Source organism: Heterostelium album (assembly GCF_000004825.1).
Source record: "Heterostelium album PN500 unplaced genomic scaffold PPL_contig26, whole genome shotgun sequence".
Lineage (NCBI taxonomy): Eukaryota > Evosea > Eumycetozoa > Acytosteliales > Acytosteliaceae > Heterostelium > Heterostelium album.
Window position 1 is genome coordinate 363771 of NW_008805103.1, and position 22610 is coordinate 386380.

The 22610-nt window shown below is 32.5% G+C and overlaps 11 protein-coding genes across 11 annotated transcripts; 5 read left to right on the forward strand and 6 right to left on the reverse strand.

Moving 5' to 3' along the window:
• Positions 1-183: 183 nt before the first annotated feature.
• On the forward strand, positions 184-2288 carry PPL_11859 (uncharacterized protein; the record flags this gene model as incomplete). The annotated part of the gene is made up of 5 exons (XM_020582606.1): positions 184-327; positions 642-1531; positions 1607-1869; positions 1947-2053; positions 2136-2288. 5 exons carry the CDS (start codon positions 184-186, stop codon positions 2286-2288), a joined length of 1557 nt encoding a protein of 518 aa, XP_020426960.1.
• Positions 2289-2616: 328 nt separating this feature from the next.
• Positions 2617-3943, reverse strand: PPL_11860 (GNAT family N-acetyltransferase; the record flags this gene model as incomplete). Its single annotated transcript, XM_020582607.1, has 2 exons — positions 2617-3608; positions 3721-3943. The coding sequence occupies 2 exons, from the start codon at positions 3941-3943 to the stop codon at positions 2617-2619; spliced, it is 1215 nt and encodes a 404-aa protein (XP_020426961.1).
• Positions 3944-4291: 348 nt separating this feature from the next.
• Positions 4292-5156, forward strand: prdx5 (peroxiredoxin; the record flags this gene model as incomplete). The annotated part of the gene is made up of 4 exons (XM_020582608.1): positions 4292-4310; positions 4405-4452; positions 4484-4602; positions 4812-5156. 4 exons carry the CDS (start codon positions 4292-4294, stop codon positions 5154-5156), a joined length of 531 nt encoding a protein of 176 aa, XP_020426962.1.
• Positions 5157-5481: 325 nt separating this feature from the next.
• Positions 5482-6206, reverse strand: PPL_11862 (uncharacterized protein; the record flags this gene model as incomplete). The annotated part of the gene is made up of 2 exons (XM_020582609.1): positions 5482-5819; positions 5903-6206. The coding sequence occupies 2 exons, from the start codon at positions 6204-6206 to the stop codon at positions 5482-5484; spliced, it is 642 nt and encodes a 213-aa protein (XP_020426963.1).
• Positions 6207-7397: 1191 nt separating this feature from the next.
• Positions 7398-10737, forward strand: PPL_11863 (uncharacterized protein; the record flags this gene model as incomplete). Its single annotated transcript, XM_020582610.1, has 7 exons — positions 7398-8521; positions 8748-8914; positions 9019-9130; positions 9243-9326; positions 9397-9639; positions 9759-9833; positions 10209-10737. 7 exons carry the CDS (start codon positions 7398-7400, stop codon positions 10735-10737), a joined length of 2334 nt encoding a protein of 777 aa, XP_020426964.1.
• A 324-nt stretch (positions 10738-11061) lies between these two features.
• PPL_11864 (uncharacterized protein) lies at positions 11062-12386 on the reverse strand (the record flags this gene model as incomplete). The annotated part of the gene is made up of 3 exons (XM_020582611.1): positions 11062-11399; positions 11474-11771; positions 12384-12386. 3 exons carry the CDS (start codon positions 12384-12386, stop codon positions 11062-11064), a joined length of 639 nt encoding a protein of 212 aa, XP_020426965.1.
• A 497-nt stretch (positions 12387-12883) lies between these two features.
• On the forward strand, positions 12884-14159 carry PPL_11865 (uncharacterized protein; the record flags this gene model as incomplete). Its single annotated transcript, XM_020582612.1, has 2 exons — positions 12884-13360; positions 13548-14159. 2 exons carry the CDS (start codon positions 12884-12886, stop codon positions 14157-14159), a joined length of 1089 nt encoding a protein of 362 aa, XP_020426966.1.
• Positions 14160-14466: 307 nt separating this feature from the next.
• On the forward strand, positions 14467-15418 carry PPL_11866 (uncharacterized protein; the record flags this gene model as incomplete). Its single annotated transcript, XM_020582613.1, has 4 exons — positions 14467-14762; positions 14856-14902; positions 15014-15044; positions 15385-15418. The coding sequence occupies 4 exons, from the start codon at positions 14467-14469 to the stop codon at positions 15416-15418; spliced, it is 408 nt and encodes a 135-aa protein (XP_020426967.1).
• A 426-nt stretch (positions 15419-15844) lies between these two features.
• Positions 15845-18176, reverse strand: PPL_11867 (WD40 repeat domain-containing protein; the record flags this gene model as incomplete). The annotated part of the gene is made up of 7 exons (XM_020582614.1): positions 15845-15867; positions 15971-16235; positions 16310-16573; positions 16639-16876; positions 16965-17397; positions 17494-17787; positions 17894-18176. The coding sequence occupies 7 exons, from the start codon at positions 18174-18176 to the stop codon at positions 15845-15847; spliced, it is 1800 nt and encodes a 599-aa protein (XP_020426968.1).
• Positions 18177-18431: 255 nt separating this feature from the next.
• Positions 18432-20910, reverse strand: naglu (alpha-N-acetylglucosaminidase; the record flags this gene model as incomplete). Its single annotated transcript, XM_020582615.1, has 3 exons — positions 18432-19035; positions 19194-20631; positions 20886-20910. 3 exons carry the CDS (start codon positions 20908-20910, stop codon positions 18432-18434), a joined length of 2067 nt encoding a protein of 688 aa, XP_020426969.1.
• A 75-nt stretch (positions 20911-20985) lies between these two features.
• PPL_11869 (alpha-N-acetylglucosaminidase) lies at positions 20986-22592 on the reverse strand (the record flags this gene model as incomplete). The annotated part of the gene is made up of 3 exons (XM_020582616.1): positions 20986-21018; positions 21185-22363; positions 22395-22592. The coding sequence occupies 3 exons, from the start codon at positions 22590-22592 to the stop codon at positions 20986-20988; spliced, it is 1410 nt and encodes a 469-aa protein (XP_020426970.1).
• Positions 22593-22610: the final 18 nt, after the last annotated feature.

A 22610-nucleotide genomic window follows, 5' to 3' on the forward strand; every position in this document is an offset into this window, starting at 1 on the left:
TCGATCGTTAATTTAGTTTCAAAAACTCTAAAACTAAACAACAACAGACATCAGATCGATTGTACACTATAGAGATTGATCAGAAGAAGAAGAAGAAGATTTATTCAGATCAACATTTAAAATAGATAGATCGATTTAAATCAGATAGACATATACATATATATAGAAAGATTACAGGAAACAATGTTTGTAGTAAAGAGAACATCACCATTGTTCAGCGAACTTATCAACTGTGGTGCTTCTGCATCAAGAAGATTCTACACTCCATCATCACCACTCAACTCTGTATACGATTCAATCAGAAGAAAGAGAGAAAGAAAGGGTTTAGTAAGTATAATAAAACATAATCAAACAAATTACAAATGCATACATACATTCAATCATAAAACAAACAAACAAAGAAATAAATAAAGAAATACAAAAAAAAAAAGAAAAAGAACAAAACAAGTAGTTTAATCAAACTAAAAATGGTCATCTTCATACAAATCGATTCGAATCACTTTTAAAACAACACTTTTAACCACAACAAACAAATTTCTATGAAAAAAAAAAAACAAAAAAAAGAGATAATCAATTGTTAACACTTTTTTATTATTATTATTATTATTAATAATAATAATTACATTATTTATTTTTTATAGGTAAATATTGAAAAGGAAAATGAATCAGATACTATGGTTTTCCCAAATGAAAGAATTGGATTGGACTATGCTTTGAATTGGACATTGAATTCATATGCAATCACACCGACTCAGAATGCATTCCGTAATCCATCGGCAAAGTTGTTGTTCCAATACGCCGAGGGAACCAAGGAGAAGTCTGGTGCTCTCTCGTGTCAGGTCACCGACAACAAACCGGTCAACTACTATCTCGACCAACAGGTTGCAACTCTGAATCAATCGGCATCGAATGTCATCACGATCGCGCAATACAAGCAGTTGCTCGCAGAGGTCAAGAACCACATTAGCGAAGCCGACAACATCTACGTGCAGGATGCCGCCGTCGGATCGCACCGTGCCTGCGAGGGAATGGTGCGTGTCATGACCAACTGTCCACAGACCGCACTCTTCTTGAAACATCTCCTGCCAAACACTCCACTCCCCGAGGTTCGTGAGTTCAAACATCAGATCACCCTCTACGTTGCACCCAACTTTAAGCCAGCGGATGCCGCCAAGCTAGGATTGAAAGACAGTGCTGCCGCCGCCGGTTCATTCAATGTTATCGATGTCAAGAGAGGTATTGCCGTGATCGCTGGTAAGCAATCGAGTGAGAGCATCCGTCGTACTCTTACCGCAATCTCCTCGCCATATCTCCACAACGAGCGTCAAGGTGTTGCCATGTCAGCCGCCGACATCTTCCAGACCAAAGACGACAAGAACATCTTGGTGTTCTCCGCCGACAACTATCTCCTCAACAAGAGATTCGAATCCGGTAGAGTCATCTCGCAAGGTTCACTCTGGAACAAAGAAGGTTTATTCCGTCTTTACGATTCCATCTCCTATCCATTGGAATCAGCTGCCAAACAACCACTGTAAAGTATTTGCAAAATCATGATTAGATTTGGTTTTTTTTACTAACTAAAATATTTTTATAATTATTATTTTAGTGATTTGATTGAGAAATTCACAAATCCAAAGAGAGTACTCTCAACAGTTCCAATCAAGAGCAGTGCCAACATATATGCTAGTCCATCATCGATTGTATTCTTGGTTAGAGATTCCAAGGGAATCATCCCAGCATTTGCAGAGTTGACTCCAGAGCAAGCAGAGAAATACTTTACATCTGGTTTCAATGGTGAATCATTCCAACCATACTTTACCCCTGAATCAATAACTGTATCACCACAAGGAAAGGCCGAATTATTTAAGAGTAAATATAATAATAGATCTATATTCTATTATCATATATCTAAAATATTAATATTAATATTTTCTAAATTATTATAGATTTAATTCAACAAAACAGAACCAATGTATATATAATCAATCCTCTTTCATTCCAAAAAGATGCTGATGTTGATAAATTAATTTCCGTTATCTCTAGTGGAAAAGTTGTAAGTATAATGATAATGAAATTTAAAATATTAAAGAATAGATTTATTAATTATACATTTTACTGTTTAATAATATTATTAGAACAAATCAACAAAATCTGATATTTATAAGTCATTATCACCAATCAATCTCTCAGAGACTAAAGTTAGTGAAGTCGATAAGAATAAGGTCAAGGAGTTTGAAACTCACTTTGAAAACTTCCATTCCAAGCTTTTTAATAATAATAATCAATAATTTACTTTACTTTTAGCTAATAGGAAGTGAGATTGATAATATATATATATGGCTGGAATCGATCAATCAAATCAAATCAATCAATCAATCAATAATAAGAAAACAAAAAGAAAAACAAAAAAAAACAACTAAAAATACATTCAATAACCCAATGACATCATAATCATCATCATCATCAATAGTTAAATTAAATAATAATTATTATGAACAAAGAAAAAAAAAAAACAAAAAAAAACAATAATTAAACTTTAACCAATCTACAACATAAATAAAAGATATTATTCATGATAAAATCAGTACTGATTTATAAATCGATCTTTATTATTAATTAGAATTTATCTATATCCCAATAGATGGTTGATTCCAATGGGAATAGATTCGCAAGAGATGTTTGTTCATTACTGATACTTTTATCACTAACAAACCTTGCCATCATTGATTTATCTACTCTATGTTGTATTGTACTATTTAAAGGATTAAAAATCACATTGGTTTGCTTGTTATTATTGTTGAAAAGATTAGAAAATAAAGTTGTTGGATATTGAATTGATAGTATTTCTTCTTCTGGTGTTGATTGTTGTTGTTGCTGTTTAAGACTATCAAAAGCTAGTTGTATTAATTTAATGATTATAGCTTCTCTTTCTACTGTATTATCATCTCTCCATTTCTCGTTGATTGCAATATCTTTTACCACCATCATTATCGTTGGTTTCTTATCATTTGTTTCATAGATCTTAAATATACCAGTAATAATAAATCCGACAATCAAACCATTACAACTTAGCAACCATCCTTTATTACTATTTAATGATGGTGAAATATTCGATGCAATCCAATCTCTCCAATAACTGATATCTCTAACTACATTTGAATTATATTGTTTTGTATGTAATAATGATTCTATTATACTGTGATGATGATGATGATCATCTTCTTTTAAAGTATTTGAATATAATTGTTCAAATTTTAAATTATTATTATCAAAACTATTATTGTAATTATTAATATTATTATTATCTTTATCGTTATTATTATTATTAATGTTGTGAAATGTCTCAATAGTGAATGATCTATCAATATAAGACCAACCTTTAGAGTGATACATAGGTGCAAACTTTGAACTGAATAGCAATCCTAATTTGATATTATTTTCATTCATATACTCTAGAGCCATATCGAGTAACTTTATCGAAAGAGATCTACCTCTATAATTAACATTGGTGCTTACTTCTCCAATACCACCAAAACAAGTGATACTAGAACCAATCAGTAAGATATCTCGAATAAATAACTTTACAGTAGAGACAATCTTTTCATTATCTAAACAAACAAATATAACTATATTGTACAATCAATGAATCAAATAGACTATATATTAATATTACTAATAGTATTAATAATTATTAACTAATCATCTCAAAAAGAGACTTACTGTTCTTTTGTTTGTAAGGGTCAGAATAATGATGTTCCTTAAAGTATTGGTAAGGTGTATCAACGAAAACAGTAATCAAGTGGTTAAGCCAATCATTGATAAATGACTCTGTTTGTTCGTCATAATTTATTATTTTATAAATTAAATTATTGTTGTTGTTGTTATTGTTGTTACTATTATTTTGGTTGTTCAATGTTGACGCACTATCTGATAATATATTCATTTCCAATAAAATTTAAGATATATTGTCATAAATGAATCATATGACTACAAAAATAGTGATTTTTTAATATGTTGTCAAATAAAGTAAAATCCACAAACCACTTGGAATCTCAAAGATTCAATGACAACAACACACATCTTTTCAATAGAATTTGGGAAAACTGTTTTACACTGAAAATTCTTTAGTTCCATGGGTTTTTTTTTTGAAATTTAAAATTAATTTTTTTAACTTTTATTTAAGATCATTAATTTGGTTTAATTTTTTTAATCAGATCAATAAAAAAAAAAAAATTAAAGTTAACTTCAACTTTTTTAATTTATTACTAAAAACAAACATATATTTAAGAAAATGACTATTCAAGTAGGAGGTATGTATTATATTCATTCTTTATAAATTTTTATTTTCAGTATTAGCATCAAAAATCATATTCTAATCATTTTCAACAAATATTTTAGATAAAGTACCATTTGATGTTACCTTGTGGAAGGCTGCTGTCATCAAGGAAGATGGTAAGTTCAGTTCAATTATTATATTACTTAGAGAGTTTATTCACTTACAATTATAAACAACAATTCACAGGAACATGTCCAATTCCACAAAAGACAACATCTAAAGATTTGTTTGAGAATAAGAAAGTAGTCTTGTTCGCTTTGCCAGGTGCTTGTATGTATACTTTATAAATTGTAGTTAATTTCTCTTTATAAAATCACTAAACATTTTCATTTTTTCATCTTTTATATACTTTTTAAACAATTGGAAATCATTAGTCACTCCAGTAAGTTAATTAATTGTACTATAGAGTTTGTACTTTTTAAATATTTAAACTAATTTCTATATTATTATTATTTATTATCATTATTTTTAATAGACTTGCAGTGGAAATCATTTACCAGGATATGTTGAACATGCTGGTGAAATCAAATCAAAGGGTATCGATAGTATCATCTGTCTTTCAACCAACGACAGTTTTGTCATGAGCTACTGGGCAAAGGACCGTAATGTTGGTGATGCTGTCCAATTGATTGCCGATGGTAACAGTGAGTTCACACAAAAAGTTGGACTCATCATGGACGGTTCTGCTTTCGGTATGGGTGCTCTCCGTTCAAAGCGTTACGCTGCCATCATTGACAACGGTGTCGTCAAATACATTGGAGTCGAAGAGCCAGGTAAATTTGAATTGTCAGCTGCCGATAACATTTTGAAGCAACTTTAAAACAATATCAAATCTCTAAATTTGATTTGAATAAATAAATTATTGTATACTTAAATTAATTAAAAAAAACAATTATCATTTATTTTTCAACATATAAACTATAACCATTATATTTTTTTTCAATTTTATAATTATTTTCTGGAAAACTTGATTAATTAAAAAAAAAGAAATTATCTTTAGATTTTGAAATAGGATTTATTTATTTTAATAATAAAAATAAATAAATAAATTAATAAATAATAAATAAATAAATATTTTTTATGTTTATGTATTTTTTCGTTTTTTTCAATAAATATTAGAAATACACTATGATTAAAGATTATCATTATTGTTTATCAATTGGAACTGAACGAGCAGTAATTGATTGATGCTTTGATCTTCTCCACTTGAAGATATCGATACCTCTTGATTGACGTTTCATTTGAACTTCTTCCTTTGGTGATGTTTCAACCTCGGCTGATGCAGATCTACGTGATCTGACAACGGCAACGGTTGCACCAGCAACAATAGCAACGGCAGCAGCACTACCAACAGCAATACCAACAATTGCTCCAGTTGAAAGTCCAGCAGCGGCGGCAGCTTCAGGTGCCAATGATGCATCAACACCAGTGTAAACTGCTGAGAATTGTTCAAATGATAAATCACTGAATTGATTTAATTCCACTAAAAATAGAGAGAGAGAGAGAAAATTAATTATTTATTCTTGTTTTTAAAAAAAAAAATATTTAATAATTATATTTACTTACTCATTGGGTAACTTTCAGATGGGAATGAAATGATTGGGTCTACAGCAGAAAGAACTCTCATATTGGAACTATCTGGAACTTCGATATGGACATTTGATCCTGACCAGTTGTCATTTGCCTTTTGGATCTTAACAAGATTCTCCTTGAATGCATCGAATGCCGCTTGATAATCTGAACTTAAATATTGTTTTCCATAGGCTTCCACATAGTTTTTGAAAGCAGTTTCAAAGTCATACTCAGTACCTTGTGAGTTTGCAATTGCCAATAAAGTTGTTAAACAACAAATAAATAATAAGACTTTCATTCTTTAAGTAAATAGTAAATAAAATTATGAATAAAAATAAATTGAATTGATTGGAAAAGTATATCTATATATATATGTTGTTTTAGAAAAGTTTATCTGTATATATATGTTGTTTTAGAAAATAAACCCAATAGTTATCTATTATTAGAGTTTCTGTTTAATATAATTAAATGCCTGGTTAAAAGTAGTTAAAAAATATGGTTCTGGAAGGGATTTAATCTTTTGTTTTGGTCCTATCACTATTTACTATTTGGTTTTTTTTTGTTCACTATTTTCATAGATTATTATTTGTAATGGCTCAACGGAGGGTTTTTTAAGTTTGTTTGTTTAATTGTGACCGTTTTAATTCGATTGACGATATCAAAGCCAATCGAAACGGCAGCCAAATAAAAGAACCAAAATTACAATGGTGGCTTGGTAAAAATTAAACTATCCACACACTCCCCATCTTCCATCACGCACAACAAGTTTAAAAGGATATATTATTTAGATATAATTGTAGTCATAGTAGCCCAATAAACTATAAAAAAAAAGTCAAAAAGTTGTTGCTAGCACTTCTATCTTAAAGATAAAGATAAAAAAAAACAACAAAAATTTCAACAAATAAACTTAAATTTGGTTTTTTTGTTATGATCAACTTTTTTTTACAACCCATTTCCAATTTTCTTTATGCCATTTTTTTTTTTGCCACACACCCCCTACTTTGACAATTCTGGTGTATTTTAACGATTAACTTATGATCACCACAACTCACACCAAAAAGATTTTTTTTTTTTTACGATCCATTTTCAATTAAAGAGAAAAGTTACCATATAAACTAGTATCGTTTTAATTAAAGTGCAATATTTTTCTTTGCAAAGATGAAGAGAAAAAATTTAATATCCCCCTTTATTTTATTCAAAATGCCATAACAAATGGCTTGCTTGGCTTTTAAAAACACTCCTGAAAGTCAATTATTATTATGCGATTTTGAGAGTAGAAAGAAAGTTGGATCAATGAATTTAAAACTCTTGTAAAAAATCCATACCCAATTACTATAAAATCTATTTTTAAAACTTTAACAAATTAGTTAAATTAATTTTTTCAATAGTATTTAAGTTTTCAATTTTATATTTATTAAGTATTTAAAAAAAAATTAAATTTGTTGTAATATTATTTATTTATTTATTTTATTTTATTTTTTGTAAAAAAATGAAATTCCTTATTATATTGGTTGTTTTGTTAACAATAACAGGCAGAACCCAAGCTGCTCTAACAGCTGCAGAGAAAACCTTAATTCTCAATACTTTTAACGGATGGAGAGATAATGCTTTACCAATTCCAACCACTGATCTTTCTACTTTGACTTGGAATACCGCTTATGAAACCAATTTGCAGAACTATGTGAACACTTGTGCCACCAGTTTTTCACCATTCTCAAAGAGTGCCAAAGTAGCTGAATTCGTTGTAACTTTCTCTGGAACTTGGAACCTCCAAGTAATCTTGGACTACATTGGAGGTACTGCCGCCAATTATAATTTCGACACAAAATCATGTGCCTCTGGAAAATCTTGCTTACACGAATACACTGTCGTTGCCAAAGGTAAGACAGCTGCATGTGCTGTCAACAAGTGTGGTACAACCTACCGTTTCTACTGTGACTTTGATCCAGTCGGACCATACAGGGGAGTAAATCCATACCCAACTCCAACTCCAAACCCATCTCCAACTCCAACTCAAACACAAACCACCAAACCAACTTCAACCCCAACCCAAACTCAAACAACAAAACCAACACCAACACCAACACAAACCCAAACCACTTCTCCAACATCAAAGACCATCAATTGGCAATCGAAATCAACACCAGTCAGAGATCAAGGTCAATGTGGAAGTTGTTACATCTTTGCTGCCATTGCCAACTCTGAAGCTAGATATGTTATCAAGACTGGTGCCAACCCTGCAACAGTCGATTTCTCTGAGCAAGAAGGTTTGAACTGTATCTCTGGTGGTTGTAACGGTGGTTGGCCAACTACAGTGTACAATACCTTCAAGACCACTGGATATGGACCAGAGTCTGCCAACAAATACACTGGTGTTCAAACAACTTGTACTCAGACTGCCACTCCACGTGTATCCTTTACTGGTTTCACTCAAACTGCCAAAACCAAAGATGCTTTAATCGCTGCCTTACAGACTGGACCAATTGCAATCGCACTCCAAGCTGATGATGGTTTCCAAAGTTACAGCAGTGGTATCTATAATTGTCCAACCAAATATACCTCTGTCAACCATGCAGTAACATTAACCGGTTATGATGAAGCAACTGATTCCTGGTTAATTAAGAACTCCTGGGATACTTGGTGGGGTATAAGTGGCTATATAAAATTAACGGCAGCCAACGATAACTGTAACATTTTAGGTTACGCATCTAGTTATATTAATTATTAAAAACACCAAAATTGTATAACTATATTTATTCATATCTTTATTGTTATTATTTTAATATAATACAATCACCAAAAATAAAATAAAATTATTTATTTAATTAAAAATCATAAGCGGGGTATATTTATTTGAGAATTCAATCAAAACAGTAGATTTGTATTTTATAATTACAAATCAATGTTCCAATCAACTACTGTCTTCCGCAACTGTCTTCTCAAACACCAAGCTATTTAAGATTAGAAAATCTAATAAACAATCCATTCATTATTTACTGATTGAAAGTATTGAAGGCAAAGAGGGGTTTGACAATCGAACAGTAATTAAAAGTATGAAGTTCGATTAAAAATTTTTTAAATTTTTTAAATTTTTTTTTTTTATTATTTAGAGGGGATTAGACTAAGTCGAGTCAGACCAGTCGTAGGACCATACCTCATCGATCGTATAGAGGTTGGTTTGAATGGTGATCATACAGAATATGACAGGCGATTGGTTGTACAGTAAGTTACAGTTCTATTCAAATGAACAACTTAGCTCGTTGGCTGCATTCAACGTTTAATCTAGACATTAACACCTTCATTACTCCACAGATCAGTCTAGCACCTAATCAAGATCCTTACATTATCTCATTTCCATTGACACTGTCACTTCTGCGTCATATCAATCCTCAAACGATAGACAAGGACGTACTGATCAGTGTGTATACAAGAGCCAATCCAATCAAGCCACTCGATGGCACAGGTAATGATGGAAAGTTGATCTTGAGAGCGATCCGACTAAGACTTACATCAAAGAAGAATGACATTCTAGAAGCAGCACACAGAGAGCTATTAAGGAAGCATCCATTGAAGATCCCTTACATGAATGTACAGTCTATCACTTGGTCAGGAAGATTGACACATGGAGTCATGACAGAGATACCTATTCAAGTGGATGCACTCTGCACGATGATGTGTATCTTTATCAGACATGACAAGTCACCAGCAGGTATGGATGCATTCTCACCGTTGTCAGTGAATGAGAACAAGTGTCTAATCAATGTCGTTGACAACAACAAGACAACACTTCTGAGAAGCAATGGATTGAGTGGTGCGTTCCTAAGATGAGTACATCAAGCATTGAATACAGCTGGAGACATGACTACGATAGTACCTATCTACTGGCTTTACCTTGCAGAGCATCCATTGCAAGTCGTCAAGGATTGTATCAACAGTGGCTTCTTTGCATTCTCATCTAACCAGTTCCTTCAGATCACTCCTGGACCTGGTATAGTCTCAGATATGACCTACACAGTAGACGTCATGTTCATCACTTATAACGCGCTGATGCAAGAGAATGGATCATATAGAAAGGTAATGTAAACCATTCATCCTTACTTTTAACTATCCACTTAACCCTCCTCATCTTAGGTCTCCAATGACATGGGCATCGATGGATAGTTTGGATAGTTTGGATAGTTTGGAGGGTTTTGAATGGTAGATCAATATTATGTATTACAATATGTAAAGCAGTCATGGACCCTATATCACTAACGCTGTTGGTATCAACTCTCATCAGTACCTTAACATTGCACTTTAGATTCAAGAGCAAATGTACATCTGGATCAAAGACTACAAAGATTGAGATCAACTCTGACAGTATCGCTCCTCAACCTGCAACAGCAACAGTGGACAGTCCAACCAACCAACTAGAAGTACGCGTCATCACTGAGATATATTTAATATACACTGATTCTAAAATGACACCAAAGAAGATCATTCTCAATGCGCAAGAACTCAGATCAAGAGATCCAAGACAGTATGGAGTTGTTGGATCAACACCTGGAGATAATGGATATGTAAAGAATGGATGGAAGAAGGCAGTTTCAGATTCAGCAAACAAGTATAGACGCGATACTGGTAAAGCAAGAACTATCAGGTCAATGAAGAAGCAGAACATGGCACCAGAAGTCAAGAAGGAGTACAGAAGATACATCCACGAGTTGAGAGACTTGAAACGCGAGTACTCACCCAAGACCAATGGCTTCGTTAGAGCACCAAAGGTACATGTCAACAGCAAGAAGGCACCTCCAATCAATCACATACAATTACGTTCTTACAACAAGTAGGATCAAGCGTATTGGCATCTTATACATCACAACCAATTAGAGACATCCTAAAGATAGTTTAGATTAGAGTTGTATTGTTTACTTATTGAGTGTCAATATTCAAAATATTAGATTGTATTAAAGATAGCCAGAGTTGAGAGATTAATTAAAAAAAAAGAAATTATCTTTAGATTTTGAAATAGGATTTATTTATTTTAATAATAAAAATAAATAAATAAATTAATGAATAATAAATAAATATTTTTTATGTTTATGAATTTTTTTCGTTTTGTTTTTCAATAAATATTAGAAATACATTCTGATTAATGAATATCATTAATTAAATTATTGTTTATCAATTGGAACTGAACGAGCAGTAATTGATTGATGCTTTGATCTTCTCCACTTGAAGATATCGATACCTCTTGATTGATGTTTCATTTGAACTTCTTCCTTTGGTGATGTTTCGATCTCGGCTGATGCAGATCTACGTGATCTGACAACGGCAACGGTTGCACCAGCAACAATAGCAACGGCAGCAGCACTACCAACAGCAATACCAACAATTGCTCCAGTTGAAAGTCCAGCAGCGGCGGCAGCTTCAGGTGCCAATGATGCATCAACACCAGTGTAAACTGCTGAGAATTGTTCAAATGATAAATCACTGAATTGATTTAATTCCACTACAAATAGAGAGAAAATTAATTATTTATTCTTGTTTTTAAAAAATAAATATATAATAATTATGTTTACTTACTCATTGGGTAACTTTCAGATGGGAATGAAATGATTGGGTCTACAGCAGAAAGAAATCTCATATTGGAACTATCTGGAACTTCGATATGGACATTTGATCCTGACCAGTTGTCATTTGCCTTTTGGATCTTAACAAGATTCTCCTTGAATGCATCGAATGCCGCTTGATAATCTGAACTTAAATATTGTTTTCCATAGGCTTCCACATAGTTTTTGAAAGCAGTTTCAAAGTCATACTCGGTACCTTGTGAGTTTGCAATTGCCAATAAAGTTGTTAAGCAACAAATAAATAAATAAGACTTTCATTCTTTAAGTATATAGTAAATAAAATTATGAATAAAATAAATTGAATTGATTGGAAAAGTATATCTGTATATATATGTTGTTTTAGAAAATAAACCCAATAGTTATCTATTATTAGAGTTTTTGTTTAATATAATTAAATGCCTGGTTAAAAGTAGTTAAAAAATATGGAACCATCTGGAAGGGATTTAATCTTTTATTTTGGTCCTATCACTATTTACTATTTGGTTTTTTTGTTCACGATTTTCATAGATTATTTGTAATGGCTCAACGGAGGGTTTTTTAAGTTTGTTTGTTTAATTGTGACCGTTTTAATTCGATTGACGATATCAAAGCGAATCAGAATGGCAGCCAATTTAAAGACCAAACGCACAATGGTGGTTTGGTAAAAATGAAACTATCCCCATCACACACAACAAGTTTAACCGGATATATTATTTATTGTAGTCACAGTAGCCCAATAAACTATAAAAAAAAGTCAAAAAGTTGTTGTTGCTAGCACTTCTATCTTAAAGATAAAAAAAACAAAAATTTCAACAAATAAACTTAAATTTGGTTTGTTTTTTGATCAACGTTTTTTTGCACCCCATTTCCATTTTTATTTTTGCCATTTTTTTTTTTCCACAAACACCCCCTACTTTAACAATTATGGTGTAATTTAATGATAAACTTTTATATGTTCACAACAACTACCAAAAAAAAATATCGAAAGTGCACTTTAATTAAAACGATCTAATATATATTTCGATATTTTTCTTTGCAAAGATGAAGAGAAAAAATTTAATATCCCCATTTTTTATTCAAAATGCCATATCAATTGGCTTACTTGGCTTTTGAAAAACACTCTTGACTAATAGTAGGAAAGTCAATTCACTGATTTTGAGAGTACAAAGAAGTTGGACCAATGAATTTAAACTGTCGTAAAAAATCCATACCCAATTACTATAAAATCTATTTTTAAAACTTTAACAAATTAGTTAAATTAATTTTTTCAAAAGTATTTAAACAAATTTAAGTTTTCAATTTTATATTTATTAAGTATTTAAAAAAAAAGTAAATTTGTTGTAATATTATTATTTATTTATTTTATTTTATTTTTTGTAAAAAAATGAAATTCCTTATTTTATTGGTTGTTTTGTTAACAATAACAGGGAGAACCCAAGCTGCTCTAACAGCTGCAGAGAAAACCTTAATTCTCAATACTTTTAACGGATGGAGAGATAATGGTTTACCAATTCCAACCACTGATCTTTCTACTTTGACTTGGAATACCGCTTATGAAACCAATTTGCAGAACTATGTGAACACTTGTGCCACCAGTTTTTCACCATTCTCAAAGAGAGCCAGAGTAGCTGAATTCGTTGTAACTTTCTCTGGAACTTGGAACCTCCAAGTAATCTTGGACTACATTGGAGGTACTACCGCCAATTATAATTTCAACACAAAATCATGTGCCTCTGGAAAATCTTGCTTACACGAATACACTGTCGTTGCCAAAGGAAAGACAGCTGCATGTGCTGTCAACAAGTGTGGTAGAACCTACCGTTTTCTATGTGACTTTGATCCAGTCGGACCATACAGGGGAGTAAATCCATACCCAACTCCAACTCCAAACCCATCTCCAACTCCAACTCAAACACAAACCACCAAACCAACTCCAACCCCCAACCCAAACACAAACCACCAAACCAACTCCAACCCCAACCCAAACTCAAACAACAAAACCAACTCCAACTCCAACTCAAACACAAACCACTTCTCCAACATCAAAGACCATCAATTGGCAATCGAAATCAACACCAGTCAGAGATCAAGGTCAATGTGGAAGTTGTTACATCTTTGCTGCCATTGCCAACTCTGAAGCTAGATATGTTATCAAGACTGGTGCCAACCCTGCAACAGTCGATTTCTCTGAGCAAGAAGGTTTGAACTGTATCTCTGGTGGTTGTAACGGTGGTTGGCCAACTACAGTGTACAATACCTTCAAGACCACTGGTTTTGGACCAGAGTCTGCCAACAAATACACTGGTGTTCAAACTACTTGTACTCAGACTGCCACTCCACGTGTATCCTTTACTGGTTTCACTCAGACTGCCAAAACCAAAGATGCTTTAATCGCTGCCTTACAGACTGGACCAATTGCAATCTCACTCCAAGCTGATGGTGGTTTCCAAAGTTACAGAAGCGGTATCTATAATTGTCCAACCAAATATACCTCTGTCAACCATGCAGTAACATTAACCGGTTATGATGAAGCAACTGATTCCTGGTTAATTAAGAACTCCTGGAATACTTGGTGGGGTATAAGCGGCTATATAAAATTAACGGCAGCCAACGATAACTGTAACATTTTAGGTTACGCATCTAGTTATATTAATTATTAAAAACACCAAAATTGTATAACTATATTTATTCAAATCTTTATTGTTATTATTTTAATATAATACAATCACCAAAAATAAAATAAAATTATTCTAAATTAAGTAATCAACACTCAGCCGTCAAGCTTCTCAATAATGAATATATTGAGTTTAACGCGACGTTAAAGATTCATTCAATTAAGATTCAATTATTCAATCAGGAAATAAAAGATTTAAATAATAAACAAAGATTAAATAAAAAGTTAAAAAAATAAAAGACATTATTAGAAATATTATTTTATATTATTATTGATTATCAATTAAGTGAGAAATGACAGATCCAACCGATCAATCAACAACAACAACAACCACAACAACTACTGGATCAACAGCATCTATAGATCCAACAACAACAACTACTACGAATGACCTCAGCATGAGTGATCTTGATAGTAACAACAACAACGATCAAATCCCGTCATCTTCCACTTTATTTCCAGACGTTACTCCTACAAGCACTCGCCCAGATCCACTTCCTTCTGATCTGTTCCAATCAACTCTGGCCGCTTCCAAGTCATTGATCTCCTCTGCCATCGCCTCGGGTCAATCGGAGAATAAACAGGGGATGTATATTTTTTGTAAGTTCCATTTTACAATAGATTCAATTTGCCAATTGTTCTAAGAGTGTTGTATTTGAGAATTCAATATAATAATCATTAGCGGTTACATAGCCAACGATAATTGTAATATTTTGGGTTACGACTCAAGTAATATTAATTATTAAAAACACCAAAAATTTTATAATTTTTTATATTTATAAATATTATATATCAACATTCATATCCATAATTCATATTAATAATTGTTAATATCTTTAGATTCATATAGTACCGGCTGGGCTGAAAATGGGTATATTTATTTGAGAATTCAATGATAACTGTAGCTTGTATTTATTAATTTCCAATCAACTACTTGCTTCCGCAACTGTCTTCCCAAACACCAAGCTATTTAAGCTTAGAAAATCTAATAAACAATCCATTCATTATTTACTGATTAAAGGCAAGAGGGGACAGTTGAACAGTAATTAAAAGTATGAAGTTCGATTACACATTTTTACAATTTTTTTTTGTTTTTGAGTACTTGTTGTGTAAAATATATACATTTAATTGCAATTACACTCTGACTATGAAAATCTATTAGTATTGTGTCCGACACCACGAACAAGACTAATTAATTAATTATTATAAAGGGAAAATGAGAAAGAAATAAAGAATATTTTTTAAAACAATAGATAATTAAACTATAAACAAAACCATCACAATTCTCTCATTTATTATCTCATAAGTATCTATCACAATTAATATCAACATTCGATTTTTTATACTACATTTCAATGTTGAAAATAGTTAATCCTTGGTTGTTTCATTAGAAACTATGTATATATAGGTATCTTTGTGTTTTGTGTTAAATTTCTCCAATTATTATTGATGGTGTTGAGTTTGATGTTTCTGATAGATAAACTATAACAAGATACCTGAATTGTATGGTTATAAAATTCACTCAAATTGGGTGTGTTTTTATTTTAATTTTAAAACAAATACATAGATTAAAAAAAAAAAAAAAAAGAACTTTATAAAGTACAACATTTAACTTTCTTTTATTCATATGTTTTAAATGATGTACTCTACAGCATGAACAACCTGATTATATTAATGAGCATGATGATTGTTTGCTTTTGTAAATCAATTAGTGCGACTTGCTTTCAATTTTTCGATTTGAATTAAATGATAACCAATGTTCATAAATAATGCACTAATCCAGATCATCTTCTATACGTGGTGTATTATTATTATTATTATTATTATTATTATTATTATTATTATTATTATTATCATTATTATTATTATTATTATCAACTGGAGTATAATCATAATCAAGATCGTCATTACCCAATAGTCCACTTGATTCAAGATGTGAAATTAAATTTATATCAACTTCACCATTTTCATTCATAGCAGGTCCACTTAGTCCAACTCTTTTACCAAGTTTGTTGATTTCCTCTCTCAAATCTTTAATAAAATCTGTTTCTATTTCTGCAAGCTAAAAAATCGATAGATGATGATGAGTTGTTGGTCTAATATGTTGTTTGTATTATAACAATTCAAAATACATACCATTTTAAACAATCCATCATTGTTTTCATATTCTTCAGGTGTCATAACGTTGGAATGATAGTATTTAAATAATTGATCACCATGTTTGGCCATCAGTTTCTCGGTGGTCAATCTCTGTAGGAAATCTTGACCTGTCATCTTCTTGGGTGCTGCAATTTCTTCGCTGGGTCTATTCTCATCGGTCAATCCAATGTATTTCTTTGAATAAAGTATTTGACTATCCTCTGAATCTCTTGGTAGTGGTGATAGTATATGAATATTACACTAGTGTAATTGATTTTTAAATAGTAAGTATACATATATTAAAATAACATTCGTTTTAAACTTACTTGTTCCAGACTGGCAGTAGCAATTCTCATATCATCAAATGCAGGTACCGCTACCAAATGTACAGGATTATTGTGTGTAGCTATTTTCTTTACTACTTTCGCTGACTCTGTTTCATAGATATAGATAGAGTTATCCTCTGATCCAGTAACAATATGACGATCGTTATTAATGAAACTGGTACCAAGATTATATCCACCACATTTATGTCCAAAATATTCCTTAATGAATCCATCATGTCTGTAACAATTAAAAATAGTTAACCAATGGTTAATAAATTAGAATAATATAACACATCAATATATATTGTTATTGTTTGAATACAAACATTTCAGGTTCATGATCGAAACTAGATGAATAGGTTTGTGTAAAGGTTGGATTACTATAGATGGTTCTAAGATCCCACAGCCGAAGTGAGTTGGTTCTTCCAGAGGTGAGAATACGAGTGTCGTTTTGTGTAAAATTTACATTGTTAAGTTTGTTGTGTGCTTGAAGGTGGAAGATTGGTTTGCTTAGGTCGGTACGCAAATCCCACATACGAACCGATCCAAATCTTGATCCAGATACAAATATATTCCTATCGTGCGATTTGAAGCTGATTGAATTGACAGTGTTCATATTGGTACTGACCTTTGGATGTGAATCGATTATTCTACTCATTACAGTGGCCGTATTCATATCCCAAATGTAAATGCCACTCGATGCACAACCACTCAACATAATCTCATCGTCATATGATAATTCCAATGCTTTCAACCAATCTGTTTAAGAGTGTTAAAAGTAGATAATAATATTGAAAACAACTAATATTAGTAATATAATAGTAGTAGTAACAGCAATTGTTATAATAGATTTACCATTATGTTCAGTAAGAGTAGTTACTAATCTAAAGTTTCTATATACTTTAATAGTGTTGTCGAGTGAACATGTAATGAAAGAGTTGTACGCTGATTTTATAGAGCTATTGTAGTTCAGACTTGATGTATAGATTTTGTCGTGAGCTGGTATTTGAGTGTGAGTTGGAAGCTCGTCGATATCACCGAAAGATGATGGTTTATTAAACCATTTGATCGCTGATATCATCTGTTTGTTGTCTGATAATGAATATAGCAATTTTCCTGTATTAGATTCATAGAAATCTGCAGAATCATCTATTTATTTATTATATGTTTTAACAATAGAATTTATTAATGTTAATATTAATAATATATAATAAACTTTAAAGTTTATATAATATACTCTATGGTGATAACATACTGGTTGCAACAGATATATAAGAAGCATCAGGACTCCATGATAATGCAAATGGACATCCGTCTGGTTTTAGATTCGGAATGATATAATCAAGATTGATTTGTTCGATCATTCTATCTCTAGATTCTTTTCTTGTTTGTCTTCTTCCATTCAGTTCGCTATTGAACAAATCATTTGAAAACGATTGATACATCAATGAACTATCATTTTTATTATTCTTCTTTGTATTTCTATTATTTCTATTTGTATTACTATTTACATTACCTGTATAATGTAAAGTAAACATCTTTAATTAAAACATAGAAATAGATAAATATATATATATTTTAAAAAAAATAAAATAAAATATAAATACAAACAACTGTCTTTTTTAAAAAAAAAAAAAGCTAAAAAAAAACTATATAAAAATCAACAACTATTTATTCGTTGATTAATTTAAACAGTTAGATATCTTTAGAGCTAATGATATAATAAAAGATAAAGAAGTAGTGTTTAAATAAAATATTATATACATTTATTTAGTTATAAATTTAATTGTTATTTAATTATTGTATTGATTTTCTCTTAATGACTTTGAGATTTCATAAGAGTTACCGGTTGGGATGGTTGGATATGGGTAGGTTTGTAAATTCCAAACTTCCTCGACAGCTTCACAGTTGGTTTGGAATAGAGTAGAGTTGAATGGTTGGCTGGAAGTGAGTGAGTATTGGAGTTCTTTTACAAAGAGTGTCCATCTTGCCAGGTAAAAGTCTTCTGTAAGACCACCCCATAGTTTGTAGGCATAATCATGTACATCGGAGTAGGTTGGTCCCCAAAGAGTTATTTGATTACGTGCATTCATTTCATAGAGGTTTGTTGATTCATTGGCTGGTGTCAGTGCTCTTGCTCTCGCCGTCCAATGACCAACGAGCAGCATCTCCTGTGTCGAAGCAATGGTATATACATCTTGGATGATACTCAACAATGCCTCTGAATACTTGTTGAATTCCTCCAAACTATTATTTAGGAATGCAGAATTCAGCTGGAGTTCGTTTGTCATAAACAAGTTAATGAGTGCCTGAGTTGTAATCTCTGTGAGATCGAATGAGAATGTCGAGGTATTGGTAATCGAGGTGTCGTTAATCGAGAGGAAAGGCAGACCATGCCTTGGAAATAACAGTTGGATCATAGTAGAGTGATGCTGTCAAGTTGAGTTGTGGTCTGACACTAATCAATATCACCTCGGCTCCATAGGTTACAATTGGACAATTGAATACGGTTCCAACCAATTCATACCAGGTGTCATGCAAGTACTTCGATATACTTGCCATATCTTCTGGTGACATATTGATCAACCCATTCTTTGAGATCTGGTGGTGTCGATCTCCATGCCATTTCACTCATCAAATCGTAGACAATGACATTCTGTTCGATTGCTTCCGGTGTTAATCCTGTTCCAACCATATTTGGAGACAATGATCTTGCTTCGATTGGATTTGTTGAGATGAATGGAATCTTTCCATACATACCTGAACGACCACCGAAATTGTGAAGCATACACCAAATCCAATTGTGACCATAGTAGTAATTAGTGGAATTCCATGCTGGAATGACATCGGACCAGAGATCGAGAACTATCATCTTACCAATAGGAACACCCGATAGGAATGCTTCGGTTTGTGGTGGTAACCAAAACTCGGGATCATCCACTAAGAACCAACCTTGTAACACCCAAATACCTTGTGGATCGGCAGCAATCAAATTATTAAACATTGATTGAGAACAGTTCTTTAGGTAGGTTAAATCGGATGATGGTGGTTCCAACTCATTGAATGGATCGAAATTATAGAAATGATCGGTTCCATACAATTGATTCTGAGTGATAACGAAAGCTTGGGCAATCTTTGAGAAGAGAGGATCGTCTGGATTCAAATAGTAGGTACCACTGAATGTTCCCCAGCCACCGAGTTGAGTGATATTGGCTTTCGGGTAGTGTGTTTCTAGCGCCTCAGGAACATGACCAGCAAAACCAGGAAGAACAGCTTGCATTCCAAATTGTCTCATTCTGGTTAGGATTTGAATTTGGAGATCTCTTTGATCGGCCATCCAACCGAGTGTCAAATTTCCAGCCCATTCATTGACATTTCCCATTCTATTCCATGGGAGGAATGCAGGTCCAGTGAACCAAGCTTGAATCTCTGATTCAGAGAGTCCAAGATTGGCAAAAACTTGATACCAAACATATTCTTGTCCAACAAAAGCAAGTGGAAGATTATATCCGTTTAGAGCCATCCAATCGATTTCTCTTTCCCAACGAGGCCAATCCCACCAAACAGTACTATATCCAAATGTACAAACATTCATATAATATCTGTATTGCGAAAGCATATCGATACTGACGGGATTATTGACAACCGGTAAGTTTGAAGCAGTTAAATTACATTGATCACCAGTCCAAGTGAATGAACATTGTCCATAATATTTCAAATAGAAATTGATTCCACTTGCAAGATTAACTGGTGTATCTGCCTTGATTGTAATAGTTGTAGTTCTACCTGATGTATCACTAGAAACCTCGAAATACTGTTGACCAGTAGTTGTATTGATCAACACCAAATTGAAATAAGGAATGAATTGTGGACCTAAAATTCTTGAAATCAATCCCTGCACAACTAAAATACCTGGATCTTCATTTACTTCATCATCTATAATTCTAATGTCTGGTGATTTTTCAATAACTTTTATAACATTTAAAGAATTTACTAAATAAACAAATAATAATAATAGAAATAAAAATAATTTAAAACTTTTCATTTTAATTAAATTGTTTTAAAAATATATAAATTTAAAATTTAATATGATTGATTTTATCTCCTATCTTTAACCATCATAATTTATTAAAACAAGTGGTATCGGAATTAAAAAAAATATATTAAAAATTAAATTTCAATTTAAATTTCTAAAAACAAAATCAAAAAAGAACAACACCCCTAATCCACATCAATCAAAATGATACTTTCAAAAGTCACAACACACCCCATTTTTTAATTTGTTACAAATATCTTATTCTCAAAGGTGGTTTCACAAAAAATTCAATTAATTTTTTGTTTATTATTTTATTGGTTAGTTGTTTTGAAAATAGATTGGCTCTTTTTTAAAGATATGTTTTGACACTTCATAGGAGTTGTGTGTGGGTTGTGTAGGATAATGGTAGGTTTGTAAATTCCAATTCTCTTCGATCGCTTCACAATTGGTTAGGAATTGATTGTAGTTGAATGATTGTTTGGTTATTAGCGATTGCTTTAGTTCTTTTACAAAGAGAGTCCATCTTGCCAAGTAAAAGTCTTCGGTGAGACCACCCCATAGTTTGTAGGCATAGTCGTGATCGAATGAATCGGGTGGACCCCAGAGCGTGATTTGATTACGTGCATTCATTTCGTAGAGTTCGGTGGTTTCGTTGGCTGGTGTCAGTGCTCTTGCTCTCGCCGTCCAATTGCCAACGAGTAGCATCTCCTGTGTCGAAACAATGGTATTTATATCTTGGATGATACTCAACAATGCATCCGATAACAAACTAAACTCTTCATAGCTATCATTTAGGAATGCAGCATTCATTTGTAGCTCAGTGGTCATAAACAAGTTACTGAGTGCTTGAGTTGTAATCTCTGTGAGATCGAATGAGAATGTTGAAGTATTTACAACATGTAGATCGTCTATTGAAAGGAAAGCGGACCATGCCTTGGAAATAACTATTGGATCATAGTAGAGCGATGTTGTGAAGTTTAATTGTGGTCTGACGCTAACTAGTATAGTTACAGGTCCTTTGGTTACAATCGAACAGTTGAAAACGGTTCCAACCAATTCATACCAGGTGTCAGCAAGTACTTCGATATACTTGCCATATCTTCTGGTGACATATTGATCCACCCATTCTTTGAGATCTGGTGGTGTCGATCTCCATGCCATTTCACTCATCAAATCATAGACAATGACATTCTGCTCGATTGCTTCTGGTGTTAAACCTGTTCCAACCATATTTGGAGACAATGATCTTGCTTCGATTGGATTTGTTGAGATGAATGGAATCTTTCCATACATACCTGAACGACCACCAAAGTTGTGAAGCATACACCAAATCCAATTGTGACCATAGAAATAGTTGGTTATTTTCCATCCGGCATCTACATCTGCCCAGAGATCTAGAACTATCATCTTACCAATGGGAACACCCGATAGGAATGCTTCAATTTGTGGAGGTTGCCAAAACTCTGTATCATATACAAACAGCCAACCTTGTAACACCCAAATACCTTGTGGATCAACAGCAATCAAATTATTAAACATTGATTGTGAACAGTTCTTTAGATAAGCTGGATCGGATGATGGTGGTTCCAACTCATTGAATGGATCGAAATTATAGAAATGATCGGTTCCATATAGATCTTGTTGAATGGACATGAAAGTATTTGGTGATTGGTGTATATAAACTGTCATCTGGATTTAAATAGTAGGTACCAGGGAATACATTCCAACTTGAAAGTTGAGTGATATTTGCATTTGGATAATGTGATTTCAGCGCTTCAGGAACATGTCCAGCAAAACCAGGAAGAACAGCTTGCATTCCAAATTGTCTCATTCTGGTTAGGATTTGAATTTGGAGATCTCTCTGATCAACCATCCAACCGAGTGTCAAATTTCCAGCCCATTCATTGACATTTCCCATTCTATTCCATGGGAGGAA